This window comes from Brienomyrus brachyistius, chromosome 13, assembly GCF_023856365.1.
Source record: "Brienomyrus brachyistius isolate T26 chromosome 13, BBRACH_0.4, whole genome shotgun sequence".
Classification (NCBI taxonomy): Eukaryota; Metazoa; Chordata; class Actinopteri; order Osteoglossiformes; family Mormyridae; genus Brienomyrus; species Brienomyrus brachyistius.
This window is the reverse complement of record NC_064545.1, coordinates 25235148-25261934: the sequence shown is the minus strand read 5'-3', so window position 1 is coordinate 25261934 and position 26787 is coordinate 25235148. Positions and strand designations below refer to the sequence as shown.

Genomic DNA, 26787 nt, shown 5'->3' with positions numbered 1-26787 from the left:
ATGAAAACAGGAAAAAATGCAATGTGAACTTCTGACCTCAGCGATGTGACTGATCTTGAAGGCAAAGCTCTCTTCAGTGACTAGCTAGGACACTTTCAGCCGGTTAGCCCAAAAACACAGTCAGTTTGGAGTCAATGTTGATTTCTTTATAGGTAACAGTAATCCAAACTCTACACCACCACAGTGGGCAAAATGTCAGCCTGACATTTCACGCAAATGATATAAAATAACCCTACCCAAAGATGCAAGTAAGAATCACGTATGACTGAGCTGTACATTTCGAGGCTAAGCACAGTCTGCAGTTTCAACATCCTGAAATTGCCATTATCAGTTCATAACCTTGCATGGTTGCATAAGATTGGGATAAACATGGCAAAAAAGACAGCGAGAGATATACATGAATAAATGAGATGCCTCACTGGTGAAGAGAGGTTATAGGATCTGTACACACACCCCCTACTGACAGGTCACCCCCTCCCAGAACCCCAGAGGTCATGGAACATATGCATTCCCAAAACAGAAGTGCTATTTACAAGAATTGTATCAGGGACTGGAATGTCCTCTCCTCCACACGCCAACATGGGAAAACACTGCAGCCAACACAGGCTTTTCTCTGCAGGATCCATGTTGTGACACACATTTGCAGAAGGCAGGCAGATTCACAGATATACAGGGACAGACAGACAGTACAGAGTACAGAGAGACTAAGACCAATAGACACACAGACACAGGCAGACAGACAGGCCCCTAGATATACAGGCACAGAGAGACAGACACGGTTCCTCACAGATTCTTCCCAAGTTACACATTTGATTGCAAGAATCACCACAGGTCTGAGGGTAAGGAACCTTCCAGCACTGAGTTGGTATTCATAATCACTCTGCAGCGAACACACAGAAGAGTGCATGTGAAGGATACAACTTCTGGATGAGGTCATAGGCATGCTGGTAGTTCTGGGTCAGGAAGCAGAGGGAGACGGTGGCCACAGGGTTATGACACCAAGAACGATACAGACAGCAGAACAGGTCACAGCTCTCCTGCGGGAATGTATGAGAGCAGAAAGTCTATACACATCATAGTCTCCTCCGTAGAGATGACAAACATCTCGATTTATACAATTCCCAATATACCATCACCTCTTACACTCTCTGGTGGAGCTTCACACACTTGTGATACAGAACCTCGGTTCAGTAGCACATTCTTCAGTTATGCCAATATAGGCTCATCGAACGGAGGACCAATTATTCCTATAGCAGGTGTCAGGACAGCCAAAACGTGCAGCACCTGCCATACCTGCGTGCGCAGATCCTTCAGCTGGTTCCGAAGCTGGAAGAGTTCAGCAGACGTGAGCAGGATGGTGTTGAGCGTCTGCACCATGGTGGAAGCAAACTTCAAGTCTTCCTCTTTCAGCAAGATGTCTGCCATGGAATGGAAGATATTCTCTGCATGCAAAAGCAGACACAACTGTCTGAAAGGGGGGGGGGGGGAGAGATGAGAGAGAGAGAGGACTTAAATTAGTGACTGCTGAGAAGAATACCCAAGGTTTGCCTTAAGAGGGGATCGGGTCCGGTACTTATGCTAAATAACTACAATAACACGGAAAGACATTTATACAGCTGGATGACAGGCCACCCCTCTGAAGAGAGGATAAAAACCTACATCGATGCATCCAGCCAGGGACCTGCCAGTCAACCTTTTACAATCATACACAGAAACCACAACAGAGGCTGCTGCCACCTCAGAACACCAACCATCATTTCTCACGGGGTTTATAGATATGCATAGAAAATTAAGAATTTTAAATATAAAAAAGTAAATAAAACAGTAGAGTCAGCACTTATAGAGCTAATAACACCGCAGTAATCACCCTCAGGCTTATCCGTCATAAGTTTCACACGTTGTGGTGTATTTATGCGACCCGTTCAGGTGACGAACATACCACCACGTCTGTCATCACCCGCTATAACCTCTCAGGACTGATCTTTACCTCGGCCCTTAACTAGAAACATAACTAACATCACAGACCAAAACTAAGCTTCAACCCTACATGTGAGGATTAAGGACCCATAAAAATCAAACTGCTTCATCAGTTCCAGCCCAGTGACCAAAAGCACATGGGCCTAATGCTAGTATTCAACTTGAACCCATCAGTTTGCTTTCCTCACACACCGGAAAAACATGGATCGCATTCCCAGTAAGCCGTACCAAAGCCATCATAAGGCCCAAAGCACATCCACCCCACAAACATTAAGACAGCTACCGTGATGCTAACAAGGGCTGGTTGTCCTCTGCTATTTCTGGAAAATGGCATGAGAAGAGAAAAAAAAAAACGAAAAGCCGCAGCGCTACCCACTATGCTAACGCTAGTATTATCATCACTACGTTTCAGAACTATAAGCAGGATTCTTACAAAAGTATGACATGAATATTGTGGGGGGGGGGGGGGGGGGGGGAACATAGGAAATAATCTGATAAACACCACTATAAAAAAAGAAGTCAACCACATTCACACTATTCAAGAACTAGGGGTCAGAGTGTTAAAAATTAAAGACATCTGTGCTTCATAAAATTTCAGCTCCATTTTTTAAGGAGAGCTAAACTGGTCAGGTCTCTCCATTTCTCTACTTTCTAGCCCATGGTCAACAGAGCATTCATAGAGAGTAATAATGTGCCAGTAACATTTCCAATGAAATCTCTCATTAAAATCTGAATCTCTAACTTGAGCAGACACCTTGACAGAGAAAGGTTTCATTAGGCAGGCTGAGCTGAGGGAGGACACAGAGACTGAAAGTAATGGTGTTTATGTTCCACTGCATGTGCTGAGCCAAGAATGTCTCCCCAGCCTGAACAGAAACACAATATGCAAGGATCCCTGAAACAGCTTTCCTAATATGGTATCGAGAGCCCTGAAATCGAAAAGCAATGTCAGGACGATTACAGCTCTATTCATACACTACAATGGTAGCCATCAAGAGTGAGTAAACTGCAATTGTTGACCAAAGTTCAGCAGCATACAAACCATGTCACTATCTGTGTGGCCAGAGAAAGCCATGATGAATCAGACTAGGTAGCAACTGGTGCAAAATGTAAACTCCACCCCCCACCCCCCCACAGATTTGGACAGCCTTCGTTTCTGAATCTCTGTGCCAGGCAGCCATCTGCATTTACTCATGGGGTAAATTGAGGTTATGGAAAGCACTCACAATGAAGCTCCTGCGAGCCCCAAGGTACCCCGCAAATCTGTTCCAAAGTGCGGTCCGTTGGTTTATTTTTTTCTAATGTCTGTACAAAATGAAGATGCTGGGTCACTCGATGTCACGACAGAGGATGTATGTAACTTCCACGATCCAGAGCGCAGGGGTGTGCATGGGCCGATTTTTGTATGAAGACACAAATTTTACAAACTAAATCTGCTTACTTCATGTAGATTTCACCATGTACTGCAACAGTGCAGAGTACCATCCACCCTAAGATGATGCATTTATTCCCCTCTGGAACTGGTACAAGAGCAGTACCCAGTGGGAGGAAGTTGTGCACATCTGGTCCCAGCTCCACACCAGTACCCCATGCTATCCCAGTTTGTTTTTCTGTCTGTGACATAACACCATTGGCCCATGCCTCTAATTCACCAGTTATTGGAATGACTTTCCATTGTAGGCACCTGCAGCCAAAGTCAGATTTTTACCTCCACCGCTGGAGCTTGGAGCTTTCGACCCCCATGCTGCGGGGCGCTCTGGTGACTGTGGTTTTGCCGCCGCTGTTCTCACTAACAGGTCTGCCAGGTTAGTCATATGCATTACCGTATAATCGGGATGGAAACTTAAACTCCCAGAGATACCGGATAAAAGACAAAGCGCTGTAACTGTGAAAGATGCTTTGTTACTCTTTTACCCAGTACAGTTAAACTCTCATTAACAAAAACTACATTTTTTGACATTTCAATCAGCCACGAAAAACCTCAGCATGCTATTGCAAATAAATACCAAGTGACTATTAGTAACTTGCGCCCTCCCTGTGGCTGCATTAAAATTCCTCCTGATGCTTGGAAACCTCTCAGTTATGTGAATTGTTTCTTCATTTTTGTCAAAATAAAGTTGATGCAATCTATCACCGTCCATCTAGCTTTGTACATCGTGGTACCAGCTCCTCTTGTCAATTAGACCCCGACCCCAACACACTTCTTGTTTATCTGACCAGTATTGTTCCATTTGACTAAAAAATGCTGCAGTCATGTCTGTTCACAAGAAACTTGGTTTCCACTCAACTGAAGACTTATGGACCAAAGGTCGTTGCCAGTTAGCTTCAGGCCCACTTAGCTTCCTGTAATCTTCATGAGCCTTTCCAATCAGGTTCTCTCTCTCTTCATAGCACTAAGGCAGCTCCCTGAGGGTTGTTAACGATCTCCTCCTTGCCGCCGATTCTGTGGCCCTCATCATCATTCCCTTCCATGATCTCAGCTCTGCATTTCATACAGATAGCCATGACATTCTTTAGACAAGCTTCTCAGCTCTTGGTATTACTAGACTGCTCTCTCCTGGTTTACCTCTAGCCTCACTGACAGACAATACTGTATCTCACTTCACAGAAACAATCTGCGACCGTTTCTGAAAAATAAGTCATCCCCCATTGTTTGATTTTGAGTGCTCACTAGTTCAGAACTTACAGGTCCCCCAATGTCAAAACATTTGTGGCTATGCTCTTATTTTTATGGTACACAGACCTGGATAGCCAGCGACTCCACTACTGACCTCCCACTGGGCTCCCATGTGCATTCATGACAAAAGCAAGACAAACATTTTTACAACTCAGTACTAATAAAACAGAAGTTCTGCTTACTGGATCCAAGAGACTTGTCGGTAGCCAAGTAGATTTAAGCCCTGAGGTTGATGAAGTTGTTGTTAAACCTGCACTCACAGGCTACAACCTTGGTGTTATTTTTGATCACTCTCCTATCAGATCCTTATTAGCTCCTTTGTGTGGACTGCACAATGTGAAGGATACTAAAATGTGAATTATGCCTTGACCACCTCTCGTTTAGACCACTGCCATGTCATTTATCAGAGACCCTTGCAAAAATCACTCCAGTCCTTCATTGATTCCTAGTATCATTCCTCATTCAATACAAACTGCTTCTCATTACTTTCATGGTCTAGCCCCTCCTCATCAGCCTGAGCTCCGCAGATTATACACTTAGGTCATCTATACCAATGTTCCCCACCTGGTCCCCGGAGACCCTCAGATGGTCCACGTTTTTGCTCTTTCGCAGCTCCTGGTAGGCTGTCCGAACACTGATCTAGACCGTCCCCCATGGGTGGTGGGACCTTCAGGGCGATAGCTCCAAACTCCAGAACTTACTTCTTCTGAGTCTGAGACATTGTGTCTGGATCAATTTCCAAGTCTGCTGAAGTTGCATCAGACCTATTTTTTGCCGTTTTTATTTTATAAAATGTCCTTGAGTATAAGAACGGCACTACAGAAATAAAAAATATATTATTTCTTAATTTTGTGAGGCTATCAGGACTACAGTCCAGATGAAATCATCATTGTAGTATTGAAGTTAATTACGAAACAGGTCTAACCCTTTAGAAACCTCAGATTTTCATTACAAAATTATTCAGTACGAGTCTCATTCCAGACATAGTTTGCAGTAAATCGTTCTGTTGCCTAAGGAAAATAGTTTGGGCAGGAGAGAGAACCTACAGTAGAAGGAATGAAATGTTGAAATTGGGTTCTCGCTTTACACATATTCTCAAAGATGTTTGGTTTCTGATCAAAGAGAAGCAGGCAGCACATTTGGTTTAAATATTCACACCACAAAATTACAGATCTAAAAATGTCCTTTTCACCAGATCCCAAGCGATCATAAAACAGCACCAGACCAACCCATAAAAGGCTAAGAAATGATCCCACAGATACGCGTTTCACCAACAGATGAGTAAGACATCTTGATCCAAGACAGGAGTGATACTGCAATTGTGACAAAGTAAATACAGACCCCAGGAATCAAGAGTATCTTGTGAAAAAAATCCTAATTCTTTATTTTGACAACGCCGCTGTTTTCAAGCTGTTCTCAGTTACATTACTGCCTGTCTTTCTGCAGGCATACACATCTATCAGACGGTATCAAGTGTCCCAATCAAACCATCCATCCATCCCTTTTCTGTATCGGCTTGCACTATTCAGGGTCACGGGGATCCAAGGCTTATCCCAGAAGCTATGGGCACAAGGAAGGGAATAACCGAAGACTGGGGCCCAACCCATCGCAGGGCACACTAACTCTCACACACACCATTCGTACACAGTCACACCTAGGAAACTCCACAACAACATGGGGAAAACATCCAAACTCCACACACACGTGATCTGAACCCCCCATGCAGAAGTGTGAGGCAGCAGTGCTAACCACTACCCCGATCATAACTCAGTACAACTATACTGTGTCCAGGCTGGGTTTCAAAACACCGTAACAGTATCCTCGTCTACCTGATGATAAAGGCACCTCGGATCTCCAAGAGCTTCCTCTCCAGGCTGAAGCGCTGCAGGAGGTTGATCATGAACTTGTAGAAGTAGGAGTTCATGCTAGGTGTGGAAGGTGTGGAAGGGCTGGAGTCGGCTTTGGAACCTGGGGCAGAGGACAGACACAGATCAGGCGCAGTGACAATGGCCACTCCATACCAATGATGTTACCAGCAATTCAAGGTCATTCAAAGTGACTGAACTTACTTTTCACTGTACTTTCCTCAACTGCATATTTATGTATAATATGTCATATTATTGCCCATTTCCTTTACTAGTTAGAGCTCTTGGCAGCTGCGATTCAGGGAACCTCCGCATCCTATGCGCTCCAAACCGAGTTCTTGCCCTGTGGCGAATCATTATTAATGTGCTCCATGAACAATTAGCAAGAGTCCCTGTTGTTTATTTAGCCATCTCTGATTATGTGAACTATAAAAGTTGAACAAACATGTCTTCTGAAGAAATAAATCAAAACAGCAAAAGACCTTGAAACTCTGCGTCACTGAGATTGTACAGCATCCCAGGACGACCTGGACAGTTCGTGACCCCTCTACTGTGGGCGGCTCGTAACTCAAGACGCCTGTGTTTCGCAAAGGCCTGTAACTCGGCTATATCCTGTTCCAGGACAAAGGATGCCCTCCTATTAAGGGGAGTGACTGAGCCCTGCTTAATCTTAATCTTAGCCGCTGACTGCTAGGACATCTGCGACCACTGATCTTGCCAATGCAGTGCATATATTTTAATTCATGTGCAAGAAAACCACAAAAGATGCTGAAGGGTCAAAGATCTCCCCAAAAGAAGCACAGCACAGATATACGAATCAACAGCCCATAGTGGACTATCTTCCAATGTAAAAACAAACAAACAAATAAACACCACATCAAAAAGATCACATTTAATTCTGACATCTGAAGGTCTATCATTCATTGTGGAGATGCTTCTCGGTATCAGAGGATATTTTTATCTGCGTTGGTGTATACTTTCAGATCATCTGACAGGCATATATAGGTAGTCTACAGTTTCTCCTGCATCATTCGCTGTGGTTGCGTCTATCAATATCAGGGGATATTTCCAGCTGTTTGTCAGTACCAATGCTGATATCAGAGTTCATCTGATAAAGAGCCCAGCAAGAACAACAGCACCATAGACGAGCCAGGGCCCTCCCTCCCCCTGACACTGCTCTCCCACAATCATTCACCCCAAGTGTGGACGACAGAAGTGATTAGACCCCTGTGAAAGGGACACTGGCCCGATTTTCACAGATATGGTCCACTGGCATACAAAGGCACCCAAAACTGCATTTGGCATTCAGGCAACATGTACGTGGCACCAACACACACAGGAACAATGCACAAGAGGGCCAAAGCAGTGAGGAAGTGTGTCATAAATGACAAGGTAAAGGAAGGGGAAGATTCCACTCTGTATGTGTACATTACTAGTGGGCTCTTAAAGAGAGGGCATTGTAGCAATGCCTGGAAGGTCACTCGTTCGAATCCCAGCATCTTAAGAGTGATTTAACCGTTGGGCCTCCGAAGCAAGACCCTTAATCCCTAACTGCTGCAGAGACTGTCTGACCCTGCCTTCTATGCATCGCTTTGGAAAAATTGTTAGCTAAAATGAATTAAATGTATTGCCCCTTATGGCTATAATTCTGCAAGTGTTGACAATATTTTAATCAGACGCATTGTTTTTTTTTGTTTTAATGAATGAAATTACCTTTACGATTTCCGAAATGCTTCATTGCAGCAAAATTACACATACTAGGAGAGCACTAGCACTATGCACGAACACCTGAAGGTGCTATTCTGGAGGATGGACTGTCAGACTAGGCAAAACAACCATAAGTGTTGTCTGTTCATGCTTATTAAATTGTCATTAGTATGGAGAATGTTTAAATACCTTTTGTCTTTGTAGCTGCTAAATACACTCATTATTAAAGCCATAAAGTCGTCTGCCTGCTACCATAGAATCTCCATTGGAAAAGTGTTTGTGAAAATGTTGAGGCTAAAATCTGGGCTTATTGTACACTGAATAGTGGTACCAGTGTGTATGTTCGTCTGCGTTGGGCTTGTTGGGACCAGTGTTCTAAAAGAAAAACGGACACTTAAACAACATAATTTGTGAACTGAAATAAAAGAACTATATCAAACAAAAACGCTGAACTTTAATCTGCAAAAAGTATTGCCACACCAACAACATCTTTTACCTTGTTTAACCACAGTATAAAAGTTACGAATGGTGAGCTGTCCGTTTCTTCATCACCACTTCATTGCTTATCGCTTCCATGAGTTACTAAAGCAGTCACACGTGGCGTGCTCCGCTAACGGAATTTAACAAGCATAAACATACGCTGAATTTATAAAGATTACTATATTTTAGTCATCACAATAGGCACCCTATTATTATTTTAGGCATACTATTAATCTGCTTATCGAATTCTGGGTGAAAATAATGTCCGTATAGTGCTGAAGGCCGACATGCATTGGCTAAAGCCCTGCAATATTGTACAGTTTCTTCTTGTCAAAATAAAATTAACTTAAATGGTCAATTTGATTTTTATGGAGGCAAATTAATCTTTTAGATTAATCAACCAATTGGTATAATAGTCGCGAGATTAATCAGTAGAAAAATAGTCATTAGTGCCAGCCCTACCCCACTGCCACCATGATGTATCTCATAGTCACCAAACAGTGGAAGTACATTGGACGTGCACTGCTGCAGCTCTATTAGTACTTCCAGAACATAAACGCTGAAGATGGATGGCTGGGCTGACCTGGCTTGGCTGATGTTGGAACTGCAAGTTCGAGCCGGCAGCCCGTGCTGTCACATGGCCCCGAGGAGTCTGTCTGACCAGCCGGGGAAGAGGCGATCTCTGCCAGAACCTCCAAGTCCTTCAGAATGACCTGAGAGCAAGAGAGAAGGGTAAGTCCACAGGGCACCCGCATCGACACTGAAGGGGGGCGAGCGGGGGGAGGGAAGTCGTCGAATGTCTTTGCCGGCCCGTGTGAAAGGGCCGTCTCGCAAACACCCAGTTTCCTTGACGCACAGGGAAATGACAGCTAACTCCCCAAGAAGAACATAATGTATAAACAGTGAGATAAATCAGCGGCAGCAACCCCACGACCCTTTGAAAGTTACAAGGCCAGGGAGCTGCATGTCAGAGTTTATGCAGAAGTGTAGACTTTGGGGTTTGTTCTGGGACTGTGCATCAGGCCTTCCACGGGGCAAGGGGGGTGGGCTCATTCCCACGCTCACTGCTCTCCTCTCTGGCTGTGATGAATGCGCCCACTCCCCCCCTCACCCCCCTCTGACCCTGAAGTCCTTTTCACCTCTCCCCCACCAAACCAGTTTTATTCAATAATAATAATAATGTTGTAACATTTTTAACCTTGTCCTCAGCTCCGCACATTAATTAACGTGTCCACTTTGGAACCTCGAGCGGCTTCTAATCTTACAGATTCGTCATTCTCATTTCAAAGGCACACCATTATCTCCAGTTAAGTAGGCTGAGCCAGTTACTACACTAGGCATGTGGTTTGAGCCCCACCCTCCCATACTTTAACCTGGGAATCACAGTCGCAGGACTCATAACACACAATTGACCTTAAAGAAGAGAGCCCTGTAACAAGGCTTGCCACTGACACACCCTCTTTCCCATGGTCCATAGCTTCACTGGCCAGCTCTCAATGAAAACATCCCTGTGGGTGCAGGGATGAGTGTTTGTATACGAGATGAGGAAAACGCAGTTAAAGCTTCGAAATCCCACTTTTTATGACCAGAGACATCATCTAATCCCTTCCAAGGAAGCTCTTTGATTTCCTCTATACATCTGCTATTCTCTCACACATCTCTGTTTGCTGCTAATATCCGTCGAGCTCAACTGGCTCCACAGTATTACAGGACATAATTTTAGCTTTATCTATCAAAATGGGCATCTCACCAACAAACAGAATAATTTAATGCAAGTAGTCTATAAAAAAAAGGCAGTGAAATTTAAGATCAGTACTGTTGACAAGACATTTAGACCTCTTCCAAAAACCAACATAAATCAATAAATGTTTAAAGAATATTTTTAAAAATGCATACGTGTATAAGCATATACCAAGGATTAAACAGAATATTGCACATCTACAGAGGAAAAAACTGACTCAGATTCAGAAGCATTACTGGCAATAAGGGGGCAGATTATTCCAGCACTTGGCACCATGGGACATCACTGTCATCTTTCTTTATCGGCAAGACATCTTTCTTTATTCCAGACTATGAGAATGACACTAGAGAATATAAGCAGTAAAAAAAATAAAAAGGCTGACATATTACAGGAGTATGTGCAGCATAACAATCAGGCTGGAAGCAGGACAAACTGGATTCACCGACAGAACCCCTCTGGAGTTAGTGCTTTCCTCTCTGCCCCGCCCACTTAGCCCTGGCGGCAGTCAGAAGCCTCCTGGATGGTAATGGTAGCCAATGGGGAGAGTCCTGGCCATTCAACAGCCGCCCCCGCAACCCACCCCCCTGCCCCAATGTCAGGGGCCTGCAGAAAACAGGAACATCGGCCGTAAATTATACCCGTATAATTTACTACCAGTGCTTTCTCTCCAAGCACCGCGCACAATGTGCAGAGTTACTGGCACAAATTCATTCCTGACAGTCATGTGAGGCTGCTGGAGTGTATTTACAGAATCAGCTCAGACGGTTGCTAAATAATAGTTCTACCACACAAGGACACATGTTCTACATTTAAAGGAGCTGTATTTTAGCAAGAATGAATGCGGGGGGAGTGTAAGACTGTCTGCAAAACAAAGTCTACGAAAGGTTACCCTGTACAAAGGTTTCGACTAAACAAGCGAAGTACTGATAACCCAGAAAGCATTAATGGGGGCGATGTGCTGAAAAGATAGCAGTGGGTTCCTACGTTTCCCAAGGTGGGGTTCGAACCTGACCCCAGCTCTGTGTGTGGAGTTCACACAGGTTTCCACAGGAAATTCTGGTTTCTTCCTACAGCCCAAAATAATGCACTTAGATGAGCTGGTGTGTGTGTCCATGAAAGAGTGGCATCCTGTCAAGGCTGTTCTCCTATGTTGCGGCCTTCGATATACCAGAGAAGTGGTTATGCAAGATGCATCAACCGAGTACTTCACTCCTCCTTACACCCAATAATAAAAATAACAATCACACAAGCGTGATCAGACATGCGCATGCTTCGGAAGGCTTTTCCCCTTCTCCCTCGCACCTGGCCTAATGAGAGCGACACCCTCAGTCCTTCCCAGAGGCACTAACATTTAAGACTGAAACAACACCATGATTTTCACTCTGCCTTTTAGCAAAAATGCTACATCCAACCAACAAAGCAGGCCCAGTCCTACAGCTCTCACTTCTCCTCAGAGCAAAAGACGACAGTAACAGTTGGAATTGGAGGATTAGATCAGTAATACACTGCTGCACGTCTCCTCTGGGGCCAACGGCACAGACGTCAACAGTGAAGCGTGGCCAAGTTTTTCAAGCCGACAACTGGCACGGGAGCCATAGAGGCTACACCAGTGTGAACACAAGTGGCCCTGACAGCCACAGGAGCAGACTGATGTCCTACAGTATCTGCTTGTGTTTATGGTAAGGGCTCACAACATTGATATGGGTGACAGAACATAAGGTGAAGAGATTGCTCTATCAACATTATATGTATTGAACTACTGAGGAACAGAAGTAATTGTTGACTCCAACATATGTGTTACAGAAGCAGCAATGGAGCACTAATGGCAACATTTGAAGGGGAGAACAGATGGAGCAAGGCTACCTCAAGATAAAAGTTCGTTCGCTTACATTTTGCCCAGACTACCTTAAATCCGACAAGTTACCCTGACAAACCAGTGACCCCGCTTCGTAGTACAGGCCACAGGAAAACAAGTAAAAAGCAAAATAAACAGACTAAGCAACTAGGAAAGGAAGAAGTGGAAAAGGTCAAAGAAGGGCAGTGAACCTCTCTCAGTCAGCTGCCCGGACATGTAAAGGCATTCAAGAGTCTTAATTGATTTTTTTTTATTTTTTTGAGAAAGGATTAGGTCAGCTGCCAGTCGCCAACATGCTGAGGGCTTACCTCATCCGACTCATCTGACAGAGTCTTCAGCAGCATGGGGAAGAGGCTATCGGTGTGACGGAACATCTGGAGAAGATAACGCACACAGGAAGGACTTTAGCAGAGCTAATAATGTGGAGCTAAAAATAGTTCAGTGTGGGGGCCACAAGACTGGCACTGTGCCCAGAACTGGGCTTTCACCAAAAACCGCTGACCGGCCTGAAGTTCATCCAGTCATTTAGACTAAATGCATTTCCTACTGGTGGCAACAAAACGGGGAACATTAAATGTTTTATCGAGAAAGGGTTTCTTTGTTAAGTAGATCGGAAACAAACACAGATGGGGATCTGAGAAAAACACAGAAGAGAATTTACTGTTACAAAACATTGTGTAATATTCAGACTAATAAGGTTATAAAAACACAGATGAATAAACAGACGATGACAAATTCATTGGATGTGACTAAGTTGAGTCTACAGTCGACCACCTGGAGCGAAGGCTGATGCTACGCACCTTGCGTGGAGTTTTAATGTACAGATGGTAGAGCCACTTCAGCACAGCGATACGCGTCATCATGCCAGTCGAAGAGTCATGCAGGTGACGCCCGAGCACCTGAACAATCCCATCCAGGTCCAGAGTCACCTGGCTTCTGTCAGCACTGCAAAAGGAGAGGTGTGCTTGGCTGCAGGTGAACAGCCGGACTAAGTCTGCCCTTTAGCCTTATGCTGCTCTACACTGGAGTGAAACACTAGCTAAAAGTACTAGCAAATTAAGCCAAGCTAAATAAGTTTAAAATGCAGTTACATCAGTGCCAGCGATGCGGTTGCTCCCTTTTCAAACAAACTGATTTCTAGCATGAAATTAAAAAAAAAAAAAATATTGATAGGCAGCTCTGCTAAATCAGTCAACAGGAATCCGGATACATAAACACAGAAAAAGATAGAAAGTCTGCTTATGGCTTTGCTATAAAAGCAACTGGAGTAATAAATAAATTCTAAAAATAATTAACCATAAGCACAGATTTAAAGGACCACCTCCCTGTTTATAATTCACAGGAGACAGAGAGGCTGCATGAACCATAATAAGCAACTCACATATTATCTGCATATGTATTATATGATATTCTGTATATTCCACTTAACACTCGTAACCCCAAGAAGAAGGAAGATGAATGACTGGATGGATATAATTGGTACAAAAAACTAAAGCATTGACTCTGAAGAGATTACTTTTCCATCACCATTAATTGAGGTCAATTAATAAGTAACGAAAATAAGAGATTTTATTTCATGGTTACATAACTCCTGTCTGAAGCAAAAAAAATAACCTAGAGCCCTGGTATGAATATAGACTGCCATCTAGTGGACATTCACTGTTAAAGAATGTGCAAATTATAATTAGTTGAGAATTTTAATTAGTTGAGCCAGGTTTAATAAAGAATAATTCAGTTTTTTTATTAATGTTTTTAATTCAATCGAGTTATTGCGCAGGCTCCGTGGTCAGTCTGCTATAGAATGGCAATTTAAAAATGGTGCTTTCTTTCAGTGGGGTGGTAGGGGGGCGCAGGGGGGGCTAGTGTGTGAACTAAAATGACAGGAATCGGGGGGAGGGTGCCACAAAGGCAGAGCAGACAATAAGCAGAGCAGCGGGAAGCTGCGCTTATGGATTCAAGCCAGAACCATGTGGCAGCAGGAGAGGGGGCAGGCCAATACAAAGGTGCGATACAGTCCTGAGGTAGCAACAGGTAAACAGCAACGGTCAAATGTCACCACAGAGCACCAGATGATAGAGCCTTGAGGGGTTACGGAGATGTTTTGTTTAATCTAGAGCCATACATAGAATTCTGCTGGAAAAAAGAGAGATTGCCTGACAGCACCCAAAACCGAAACCAGTGAGCTACAGAAGAGGTGTACTGTAATAATAATAATTAAAAAAAGTTCTTTATTCATTTTATTAGTCTTCCTTTCTGTTCTGTCAGTTAGTCGATTTAGAAGGAGAAAATATGTTTATTTTATATATATATGTCTATATTTCGTCTTACCACTGCAAGTTGCTACGTACATATTTTATTACTGATTTATACATTTTTTTTAATTCATAGTGGTACATTGTGATTTGTTAAAAATCTATAAAAATTATTTTGCAAAAAACATCTTTTGGCTTAGGTTTATCTGGTCAGCAGAACCTTCATAAATGGATTTTCATCAGAAATGTTGCTGCTAGATACAATGACATTGAAGAAGGGCGTCTTTTTGGACTCGACATGTATGAGCACACAGTCATTTCACTGTAAATTCTGCATGCTGTACCTACCTGGTAGGAGTGAAGAAGCAGATATTACTAAGCCCACCAGAATCCTGCGATGCATTTAGTGAATCTAAAAAAAAAAAAAAAAAAAAAAAAAAAAAAAAGTGAATATTACCAAAAAGAAATTTATTGGGAGGACCTCAAAGACCCTGATGGGGGGAAAAAAACATTGCATTGGCCGGGAATCGAACCCGGGCCTCCCGCGTGGCAGGCGAGAATTCTACCACTGAACCACCAATGCCTACAAGACACACTACTGCTCAAAGACCTTCAGAATCCTGCAGCTCTTTCCGCTTTTTTGTTCATTTTCTTTTAATACTTCACTATAGACATTTAAAATGTTAATTACTGGATGAATCACTCGTGGAATCGCTTATTGTAACTGAACAGCAATGACAATAAAACCCTTCTATTCAATTCTATTGTAAATGCACTGAGAGTAAGTCACAATGGACTTATTGTCTAAAGTTTAAAAATTCGTAGTTGAATTGAAGGCTGTAAGAAACGAAAAGGGAAAGGTGAGAGAGAAAAGGAAGAAAAGAGGAAGCCTGCATTGGCCGGGAATCGAACCCGGGCCTCCCGCGTGGCAGGCGAGAATTCTACCACTGAACCACCAATGCTATGCCTATGCTGAGCACATGCCTTACAACTGAAAGGTTAGCTACAGCCCTGAAACATGAGCCAGGCGGGGAAAGAACCAATCAAAATTGAGAGGGTGGAGCAAGAAAAGAATGCAGCAATTCGACTGGTGGGAAGAGCGGGCACCACAGTGCGGGAAGAGCAACCGACAATGTCGGACTGCTAAGCAGTAAACGGAAGGCAATGCTTTTATTTCATAGGCAATAAAAGAGAGCGGATTACTAGGTTGGACAGACGAAAAGAAACATTTAACATCTGCTGCACATTTCCTGTTCATTATGGTAGTGATAATATAAATCCAATATTTACAGGCATGTGTGTATATATATTACACACACACACACACACACACACACACACACACGTACATATTTTACACACATATAAAAAAAATGCGCACCCACAGCTTGTTTGCATTGTACTTCTGCACTTGTGCGTCATTTAATTTTTCCAGCTATTTATATTTTTAAATGTTTTCTTTTAGAAAATTCCAATAACTGAGAAGGTCATTACAAGAGCTAGCTCTGCTACAGTAACAGGAAACACAAGACAGATGTAATACGTCAACATAAGGGGACTTCTTCTGTATTCAAGACATTTAAATATGACATTACCCCATGACCCGACCTCGGATTAAGCAGGAGATGATGGATGGATGGATGAATATGACATTAAATTTGACACATTATAATACCCTATTATGTAATAACTAGACAAAATGTTAAAAAGTTAGGGACTACATAATACTTTTATATTGCATTATTTCCCTATTATGAGGGATCATCATCATTCAATTCGTTGCATTCTGTTGAGTCATTAGATAATGTGGCATTATTACATAATGCGTTGTTACCCTGTGGTGTGTGGCTGAATGGATTAGGACACTGTGCCAGTCAGTGCTTCCCAATGTGCAACAGTTGCATACGTGCGACATTACAGCCTTACCAGAGTAGTTTCACTTGGGGTTCTTTAACTCAATTGCTCTAGGGACTCAACTCTGTTGCTTTGCATCAATGCATCTGCTACATAAGCAAATGTATTTAAGCAATATTGGGTCGTGATCAGTGGGGGTAGGGGGGGGACATCCCTCACCTCTCTGTCCCATACACCTTGGAAGCAGATATAAAGAATACTCAACCCAAATCTCATTTCACATTCCTTCCATACTCACTGTCAAGTTCGTCCTGGGACTTGGGGGGGCCGTCCTCTCGGTGCAAAGCGTCACTCGCTTGCCCATCCGCCTCTTCATCACCATCATCCTCAGGGGTCACCAGCTTCATCAAGCTGTGGTTGCAGGCACTGGCAGCCTCTTTGGTACCTGGGCAACTACGAATCAAGGATCTCCACAACCAGCCCAGGGTTTTGGTTGGAAACAAAAAAGAACTTACACACAGACTCTCATGGTGCAACTCCTACTGTTAGGAACGGAACTTTAATTAAACAAAAATGTGCAATAATTACATAAGAGGGCTTATGGATGCCTTATGGTTTCAGGAAATATTTTAATTAGCACCTTGAAATATGAGGGGGATTAAGATTTTTTTTTTAAGGTGGGGGCATAAAAGGGGCTATAATTCATGCTGAGTGACTAACCCTATCTTATCATTAGCCAATGACATGTTTTGGACCAGTGAGCAAAATTGTAATTCAACCCTCTACTGTAGGTCACTTGAGACAAAAAAAAAGCATTGGATAAATGAATGCAAATGTGAAAGCACATCCCTGGACACACAGCAGCTTACAAACTCAAGCAACATTGTCAGGATGAAAAAGGGTGCCAGGCTTGCAGATTGAACTGCGTTTCCTTTCAATTACAGTTAGTCTTTGGATCTGCTTTTTTTTGCAATTCTGTCTGAATGAAACATTACGTTTTCAGGAGTAACATTTCTTGCAGTCAACCACTTACACCTGATGCAGCAGGAGGGAAAGAGGAATCCAGTTGTCAATGATGAAACTTCAGAAAAACCCACAGAGTACAACTAAGCAATTAGAAAGAGTAATAAAGATGAGAATCACAGGGCAGGGCTTAGGCTGAGATGGAGCAAAGTGTAAAAATGCTAAGCAGGAGAGTGCGATTTGACAATACTAGATAGTGAACAATTATGTCTCCACAATCTGCCTTCATTAGTATCACGCTACAGTGTACATTCTATGAGCTGCAGTTCTATGGCTCATACATGCGTCAAATCTACTTCGACACAATAAATCGATAACAGCAAACAGTAAGTAGTACCTTGGATTCCCCCCCCCCCCAATATCTCCTTTTCACACCCTTGTCCCAACATGCAATAGGGAATGTGTTGCATGTTTCACATTTGGCAACATAGCAGCATGGTGGAGAGGATTTGGTCCCTATAAAGAATTCAACATCGGTAATATGGAACTTGTTCGGAGTTATTTATAAAGTTTGCATGTTGGATGGCAGCAGGATGAACCTTCTCACCACCTCAAAAGATGCCAGAAAGAGTATGCCGATTATGTTTTTCCTTTTAAGTTTTATCAGCTTATAAGGCTACATTTATTTGTTTTTATACAGGAATTAGTTTCATTGTACTGTAAGGAACTTGCAAAATAGTCTTAAAAACTGACATGAAAAGTAATGGTGTGTGGAGTTTGCATGTTCTCCCCATGTCGTCGTGGGGTTTCCTCCGGGTACTCCGGTTTCCCCCCACAGTCCAAAAACATGCTGAGGCTATATTGGAGTTGCTAAAATTTCCCGTAGGTATGCATGTGTGTGTGAATGGTGTGTGAGTGTGCCCTGCGATGGGCTGGCCCACCATCCTGGGTTGTTTCCTGCCTCGTGCCCATTGCTTCCGGGATAGGCTCCGGACCCCCTGTGACCCAGTAGGATAAGCGGTTTGGAAAATGGATGGATGGATGAAACAAAAAAGTGATATAAATATTTTTTCCGTAATGCTCAGCCCTACAGTAAAGGATACTCTTCTTGCGGTCGTCATAAGACAGACAGGGCAGCACGGCCGTCAGGATGCCAGAGGAATAAGGCAGCACCAGCCGGCCAGCCAGTTGGATGAACTCCCTCATCCACGTCATAGCCGTTAGCTGGATGAGATCGTTCGCTTTGGATGACAGGGAAACAAAGAGAAGGGGTGTCAGCCGCACCATTTCAAAACAATACCACACATTGCAAACTGCGTTTTCGTTAAAGTGCAGCTACTCACCAAATCATGGGAATTTCAGTTGTCATCATACATCTATTTGAGTCTTTTCAAAGACACTAATTTGGTTTACCGTCAGCATGAATACTCTTTAAAACTATACTGCACAGCTAGGATGACTGCTGAGCCGCTTCGTGTTATTAATCTGCTGCAGGATTAAGGGCAGCATACAATATAGTAAACAGAAAAAGCCCATGAGTCACTAAACATCTAATTGGCCCTAAATAAACCCATCATCTAGTGACTGGTGAGATGTTATGTTGTTAAAGCCAATGTGATGCCACAAGTTCAAAGGCATCCATGTCAATCCAGCCACTTCTGACAGTAGTTATGGGCCTTTGTACTGCAGAATGCTAAATTGCACAAGACTGGCTTAAGGAATTTACTGCAGCTTGCACTTTGTTTCTTCCACTAAGCCAAGAAAACACTCAAACTGGCCAGTCCAGAGAGCAAGGCAAGAGGCCACATCTTGAGGAAGCTATCTGACCAGAGTACTGTGTGCGTGTGTTGTGGTGTTACCATGTCACAATCATTGCTGTGATTTGAGAGATGTGACCACTTACTTGATTTAGACTCATCGGACACCTGGCAGTGAATGACCAAGATGTTAGCCATCTCTGCAAACTTTACAGTGGATGGCGTCTTCTTAATCTCTTTAAGGAACTCCCCCAAAGCCACCTCACACCTGAGGGACAAAAAGCAACACCTTCAGACAAATTCCAATAAAAAAAACATCAAAAACAAGCCATTGTTTAATCCTTTCTATACAAATGGAGATGAAGAGTTCAGGTCCAGAAAGTAAAAATCCAGACCAAGATTTTGTTTCAACCAACCAGTGGAGCACTCTGTGACAGACTCTTTAAACTCAACAGGTTGGTTGAAACAAAATCTTGGTCTGGATTTTTACTTTCTGGACCTGAGCTGCCCAGCTAGACAATATGCAGATTATGCAAGAAAGCAAAAGGATACAGTGGAAAAACATTACAGCAATGTTTCCCAACCCGATCCTCAACCTCAAGTGCTGTGAAGAAGCAAAAACGGACTATCTGCAGGTTGCTGAGGACTGGATTGGGAAACACTGCATTACAGTATCGTCAAAAGAAATTAAAACCGTTAGCAGCCCAGGAAAAGGATAGCGGAAAGACTGAACTAGGGCTCACATCTTGCGGATCTCCTTGCTGCTGTCCCCCAGGATCTGAAAGAGTCCATCCAGGATTTCCGGAAGATAATCCAAAAGGTTTATGTCTGGCACAGACTCCAGCACAAGTATCTGAAATCAGGAGCATTTCAGGTCCATCCTAAATCATGCAAATGGACTTATAAAGGCTCGAATTTGCAACACTCTTAATGGAGACCATTCAGCGAGATAGAAAAATCCTCCATGAAATTCAGGACACATCTTAAAGCTTAGTGCAAAATCATGAGGCATCCTATTTAATGTAAAAAAAAATAAAAAAACACTTCTGGTCATGCAGCACAACAGGATTTTTCACACCACAATAAAAATCTCATAATTCCAAATACACTGATAAAACATTTCTATTTTAATTTAATTTCTAATCATGCGAGAGCAGTGAATGGAAGAAGGCTCACATTTCAACATGAATAGAAGAGAGAAGAAAACATGCACGGGCAAACATTTCCAAAGCAGTACTGCTAATCCTGTTTTTGGGGTTAGGTGGTTTTAAAAGATATAATTACTTAGGCTGGAATATTGAATTCCTGCACTGACTTACACAACTTCTACCACTGCAGACAGTACACCGTCAATAAACCTTTTTACCTTCTCAAACATTATTTATATGGCAACATCCCTTAAAATTGAAGCAATTCTGATGGAGAGGGCCTGGTACTCTTAGGAAGGAGAACTAGGCTCTGGTTAATCTGTCCATCTATACGTTTCTTAGAGAACTGCAGATATACTGCTGTATTCTTTTATTACATCCACAGTAACACAGCAGTAGCCACAATCTGAAAGTCCATTCTAGGTCACCCTGATGAAGCCAAGATTGTCCTGTCCCCAACAGAGCCATTCGGCTTTCATCACAGCTCCGGGTGCAAGGGCGGGCCTCTTTTTGTATTGATCGTGGGTTGCCAGAACAATTTCTACAACACTGTCTCCCCTGAAAAGGACGATGTCCTCCAAAGAAAGACCCCTTTCTTTCCCCAGTTGTGTGGTTTCCAACCAAAGATGGTTACAAATAGTGAATTCACCTTTTTAAATGAATTCCTAGGCACCAAATTCTAAATTCAAATGACTAAATAAGCTGTTATGCATTGCAAGAGTACACCACATTAAATAAAAAATTACAAGTTGTTTTTAATACACTTGTAAAACATTTCTTGAAAAAAAATCAATAAGTCGCAGCAGTTAATGTCAATGGCATCTTGATCTGTATTCTGTGATCCAGCAAATCAAATAAAAACCTGCTAACAGGTCAAGAGAACGAGGAAATAAAAATTCTGCTTTAAAGCCAACAGTAAAAAAAGATTGCTTCTTTTAAAACATTTTAACAACATTTTTTTGCAAGGTTATGTGGTAAAATGTTTGAGAGATATGAAAATGTGCTTTATGTATGTGTCAAAGGTTTTCTTGATTAAATTTTCCATCCTCGATTTCAGTTATTCCACATGAAAGGGTCAGTACGGTATTCAAGGACAACTTCTTGTCGCAGCTCTATAATCATCTTAATCATTACTTTAAATAATAAAGTTCCCTCATTTCATTACACACTATGCATGTTTATGGAAAGTCATAAAAACAGCAAAACCTATTTTAATTCTTAGATTTATTAATGTATTACACGCTGGGTCTAGTGTTAAAACCACACAAGAGATTTTATTCCCCTTAAAACTGTGCAACGTGCTTTTGTCAACAGAAACCCAGAAACGCAGCTTTCGGAAGTGGTACACTGTCTGAAGTATTACACCATCATGTAACTGACAGCTTAGTTGTCTATAAAACACATTTCACTGTAACTGCATATGGCTATGTATAATTAATGTAGGCCTTGTAATTCTGCATTGACTGTAAACAAATGCAAGTAAAACTCTATTCAGGAAAAAATATCAATAATGCAGAAATATAGTTAGGCAGCACAGCAACGTGTATAAAGAGCATAGATAGAATGGAAAAGTAACAAGCTTCACTGTATCAGTCAAAATAGAACATTCATGTTATCAGCATTACACCAAAAAGCATTTCCTGTTGAAACATGTATCAGTAAACAGCCCCCCCCAGACAGACAGACAGAGACAGACAGACAGTCCCACTGCTGAACTCACCCAGGAAATGATGAACTGACGTGCATATTGGTTATTGGAGTAAATACGCTCACGCAGCAAAGGGACAAAGGCCACCAGGTCAAATTTGGAACTTTCTGTGACAATGTCCTGTGAAACATGAACAAATTATGCCATCTCTTGTCCAAACACGCACACTCATGAAATCCACAAAATGTTTTTTTAAATGTTTAAATGGAAGCCCACTGATTAATGACCAATCTTTCAAAACTACTGAAATGTTGTTGCCGCCACGCTGCTTACCTTCAGCAGACGGTCCAGGAGCTCTGATCCACTCTTCACATTGGGATCCGGATCTGCTGCCAGCTTGAATGATATACAGATATTGAATTTAATAGTAAGCTCTAGTAAATTGTCCCGGCCCAGCAAATCCTTTCTGAACATGCGGCTGATGCTGTGACACCGCGGTCTACAGTTAACACACAATGATCATTGCACATGTCCTGCTTTGACTTGCATTAGATTTCCTTACGATGGGAGACTCATCTAGAGGCAAATTTATGATGCACGCTAGTTGAAGCACCTTCAGTAAATGGAACAAGCGCTTCACAACCCATAAGGGTAAGAATACAGCTCTGTACCTAAAATGTATGTCCTCTGAGGGCCTCGCATTTGAACACCGTGTGTCTGCTAGCTCACCTTGCTGAGCCCATCAAACAGCACATTGAAATGGGGCAGCACGGCCCCTCTGGCCACCTTCACGATGTTGTAAAGTGCCTCACAAGCATAGTAACGCAAACGGCTGTCAGAGTCATTGAAGCAGGTGAGCACCGGCTCAATCAGTTCCTTCAGGTAAAGGCCAGAGTCCTGCAAGCCAAAAGACAAGTGGAAATTGGGGTGGGGGGGGGAGTCATCACTTACAGACACTGAGAATATCTGGTCATCAGATCACTCCTTCATCTGTCATACAAACTAGGAGGATGCAAAATGGATTTCTGTTTGTGTTCGATTACATAGTACCAGGAGAAATAGGATAGGATATAGAAGGACACAATGAAAGGTGAGCCACTGGGACACTGGAAATATGCACAGGCAAAAAAAAAAAAATAAAAATAAACGGCAATGAAGAAAATAATTCTTACACTGGAATATGACCAGACAACAGGAAAGCAGGAAGTGGGGGGAAAAAGCTGAAGTGCGGGTGATGTTAAGAGCACGTAACCCCCCAGCCACCACATTAGAAGCCAGGGCTGAACCTGCTGTCGTACCCTTCAGAAACGTATTTTCCCAGAGAAAACTAGATCAGTACATTTATAATGTGGTTTGAATAAACCATGCTCCGCCCTAAGCAAATAACTGAAATCTTCTTCAGAAAGCAAGTCAAAGACATTGGAAAAAAGGGAAAGGACACAGTGTTGTCACTGCTGGACCGGCCACTACCTTTCCCAGGGCTATGGAGCAGGCAGCCAGGCCGATAAGCCCCCCTTTACGACTGTGGGGGTGCTGGGATAGGGCAAACTCAGTGGCCAGGATCTGGATAACATGACGGATCTGAGTGGAATTGTTCTGAGCCACAAACTCTCGCACCAGCCTGCACAAATACACGCATACAGAGAGGACAGTTAAGATTTTTACATTTATCACGTTTAGCACATAACAGTGTACAGTAAATGCCAACATATTTAACATTTATTTGGTTCATACTGTGAAAGATGCACTGTGTCTTTCAAGATCACAGGTCGACTCCAATACCTTTATATTGATTTGACAAGAGCTTTAAAATTTAATACATTTGCTCATTCACTGTTCAATAAATAAAGATTTAAATCTGTCGTGGCTCCATAAGTCGCTAAATATACGGTACCAAAAAGAAGAACTTTGACTTAGAAATTAAACTACTGCTAATAAAAAAAAAACAATGCTATTATGTTAAAGCGAAACAAAGCCGTGGCATTCTAACACAAGACAAGAAACAGGAAAACAAAAGACGCATTCCCTTAAGAAAAATGAACCATCCTAGAAAATAAGCAAAGGAACACAGTGCCACTTACTTTTCAATCTCCAAAGCGGCGACTTTCCTCTTTTCGTACAGCTTGTCGTTCAGGGCTCTGACGATGTTCGGGGTCAGGGGAGCGAAATCTTTCTCGGTGTTCATTTTCACCGAGGTACGAGGCTGACACAGATAGGAACGACTGCTTCACCTTCACCTCGACTAAGATGACAAACTACAACAGGGACTGGGACGCGGTAATGCTGCTTTTACAGACGGCCAGTCAGTAATTAACCTCTATAATATAGAGTCTATATGGTCATATTAGCCACATGAACACCTTCACGACGAAGAGTCTGTAAACAGTTATATAACAGTAATAATTATAAGCTGTTTTACTGTATTATCAGTACTATGCAAAACTGGAATACACCACGGAAAAATATAACTAATTTCATAGGTAACGTTTTATCCTTAAGAACCTGCGCCAGAAGCAGCAGCTTAACAGGCAGATTTCAGCGCGTCAGATCTACGGTTAATGTTCATAAACTACCGACAACGTCGCCTTATTAAACAACGGGGCAAAGCAGCTATGAGATGTACAGGTAAATAACCATAAAGTCGAGACTGTTCCTCCTCTGTAGCCCGTTTTATGAGGACGGTCCGCACATCCAGAAACAAGCTGACAGACTAGGAGACATGGCGATAGTCAACCGACTATTTTACCTCGGGTGGACAGACTGTAAAAGTCGGGCTGAAATTCGCGAAGGCGCTGCTTACTTCTCCACAAACACGACAACAAATATCAAGGCGGAGGAATGACTGAGGTACGACAAGCCATTATTTTTGTGCAGCCATGTTTCCCGGCTCACATGACTGTCATACAACGCCGGCAGGCGCCTTAATCAGCAGCCGAGCGCGCGATCTGTTCTCATCGCTCGAGACCATCGCGTGCTGGGAGGGGGGACGCGGAACGCGGAGCGCGCGACCTAGCGTGAACTTCGTCGCCGACTTTCGGTTAAAATCTCCTTCAATTTACTTTAGGATTTGTGATCAATCCATATACGCCAGAATCGTGGCTGCCAGTTCTCACGCATTTGGCGTGACACTTATGCTTTCAGACTAGCACGCTTACGCAAGAAATCTTACGGCAAATCTACATAATTCCATTATAAACCTAAAACTAGTTACATCAAAAGTTTTGGGGTAGTTTGCAAACCCTACAGGCTATTTACAAAGTGATAAAACTGTTACATACATCTAAATGCTTGTGCATGTGTGTGCGGACAAACGAAAAATCTCACTCCAGCCAAATGACCAGTTAGCCACCTTCTGACCTTGCTATCCCTTATAATGAAGTTCCCCCTCCAACCTGAGCTGCCGTCTCTGTTTTCCTTCATTCGCCCTTTTCCACGTTACTTCACAGTAAGAACACATATCTCAGAAGTCACGGAATGTGGTGTTTATTAAAACCTATTTCTTATGTCTTCCACGACGAAGTTTCACACAAGAAAAGCTTACGACGTGTTAGATTCCGTTTTCTGAAATAAGTGGAGTGTACGCTGTCCCCAGCCGAAAGCGGATTGGCCTGTGGAGTACAAACAATTTAATGACAGGGGCGCATTTAAAAAATTAAAAAAAAATCTATATATATAACAGTATAAGCAAGCAATAAAGTTCATCAACAAAACATTAGTATTTGTGCAAACGGAAAGCTTCCCCAGGTAATGACGCACATGCACCCGGCTGGCCACACGATGCGTCAGACCCGACCACCTTCTTCCTACATTGCTCCATGGGCCATTTCTGACCCTTTGACAAGATCCCATATTGCTCGGTTTTCCTAAACTCTTGTTAGACTGTTTGCCACAGCAACCACTCTTAAGCGCAAGCTTGCCTGGAGCAGGTTCATTCAATGTAAAGAAGATTAGATCCCAAATTTAAACGCAGGTGTGCACTCAAGAAACCCATCCAACCATAGCCGCACCATTCTTACAACAGCAACCAATTGCAATCGGTACAATCATAAGAAGAGTGGTTTTTTAATTATCATTTTTTAATGGAACTTTATTGCATAACATGACAGTACAAATACAAGCAATTTAATACCAGGGACACGTAAACAAAAATAAATGGGGGAAAAAAAACATTACAAGGCAGGGTTGGTCAGTCTTACCCACAAAGGGCTGGTGTGTTTGCAGTTTTTGGGGTAACCTTTAGGTCAGCTGTTCAAACTCAGGTGTGGGGATTCTTCCTGCCTCATCAGTCCATTAATTAGTAATCCAATTAGTGAGATGCTGCGAAAACCCACACACAGCAGCAGCCCTTTCTGGGTAAGATTGGCCACCTCTGTTATAAGGGAGGCACTAAAGTCCATCAACAAAACATTAGTAGATTTGTACAAATGGACAGACTTAACAGCCGTAGCAATATGAGATAGTGAAACGCAATCCATATAGTTAAATCACAGTAAAACCAGAAAAGAAGTTACATTTATGCATACAGCATTCAGTAGATCAGAATTGATCATATCTTGCAAAATTCTCCGCAGTCGCCTTCTCCATAAGAGCCAGACCCTGTGTCCTCATCCAACGTGTCACATGGGTCCCCATCCCATTGCTGGGGCACGAGTAGAATTATGAGGACATTTCCTGCTACTGGCCCTTTAAAGTGGGGCGATGGACATTTTGCGGGATCGTCAGCCCAGCTGCAGTGAGATCAGCCATAGCCGGCCCTCATTTTTTAAGTTCGGCCTCCTTCCTTTTTGCTTTAAAGGGAAAGGAAATCAATTGGCCTGTAGCAATTACTGTTCATTGGGTTAGAAGTAATGCAAGAATATTTTT

The 26787-nt window shown here is 42.7% G+C and overlaps 1 protein-coding gene and 2 non-coding genes across 3 annotated transcripts in view; all 3 read right to left on the bottom strand.

The window, feature by feature from the left end:
* Positions 1–25018, bottom strand: part of vac14 (vac14 homolog (S. cerevisiae)) — a 30682-nt gene extending 5664 nt beyond the window's left edge. The window contains exons 1-17 of the mRNA XM_048973006.1: positions 24671–25018; positions 24006–24127; positions 23395–23545; positions 22654–22821; positions 22258–22320; positions 21997–22104; positions 19872–19981; positions 19275–19396; positions 18475–18612; positions 16707–16853; positions 14903–14966; positions 13103–13247; positions 12611–12676; positions 9290–9419; positions 6484–6622; positions 1294–1468; positions 919–1037 (exon numbers count right to left, since the gene is read on the bottom strand). Coding sequence (XP_048828963.1) covers positions 919–1037; positions 1294–1468; positions 6484–6622; positions 9290–9419; positions 12611–12676; positions 13103–13247; positions 14903–14966; positions 16707–16853; positions 18475–18612; positions 19275–19396; positions 19872–19981; positions 21997–22104; positions 22258–22320; positions 22654–22821; positions 23395–23545; positions 24006–24109 — 1949 coding nt within the window. The 5' untranslated portion in view covers positions 24110–24127; positions 24671–25018. The remainder of the gene's footprint in view (positions 1–918; positions 1038–1293; positions 1469–6483; positions 6623–9289; positions 9420–12610; positions 12677–13102; positions 13248–14902; positions 14967–16706; positions 16854–18474; positions 18613–19274; positions 19397–19871; positions 19982–21996; positions 22105–22257; positions 22321–22653; positions 22822–23394; positions 23546–24005; positions 24128–24670) is intronic.
* On the bottom strand, positions 15067–15137 carry trnag-gcc (transfer RNA glycine (anticodon GCC)). Its single transcript has one exon. It is a non-coding gene; the product is annotated as a tRNA-Gly (tRNA).
* trnag-gcc (transfer RNA glycine (anticodon GCC)) lies at positions 15446–15516 on the bottom strand. Its single transcript has one exon. It is a non-coding gene; the product is annotated as a tRNA-Gly (tRNA).
* Positions 25019–26787: the final 1769 nt, after the last annotated feature.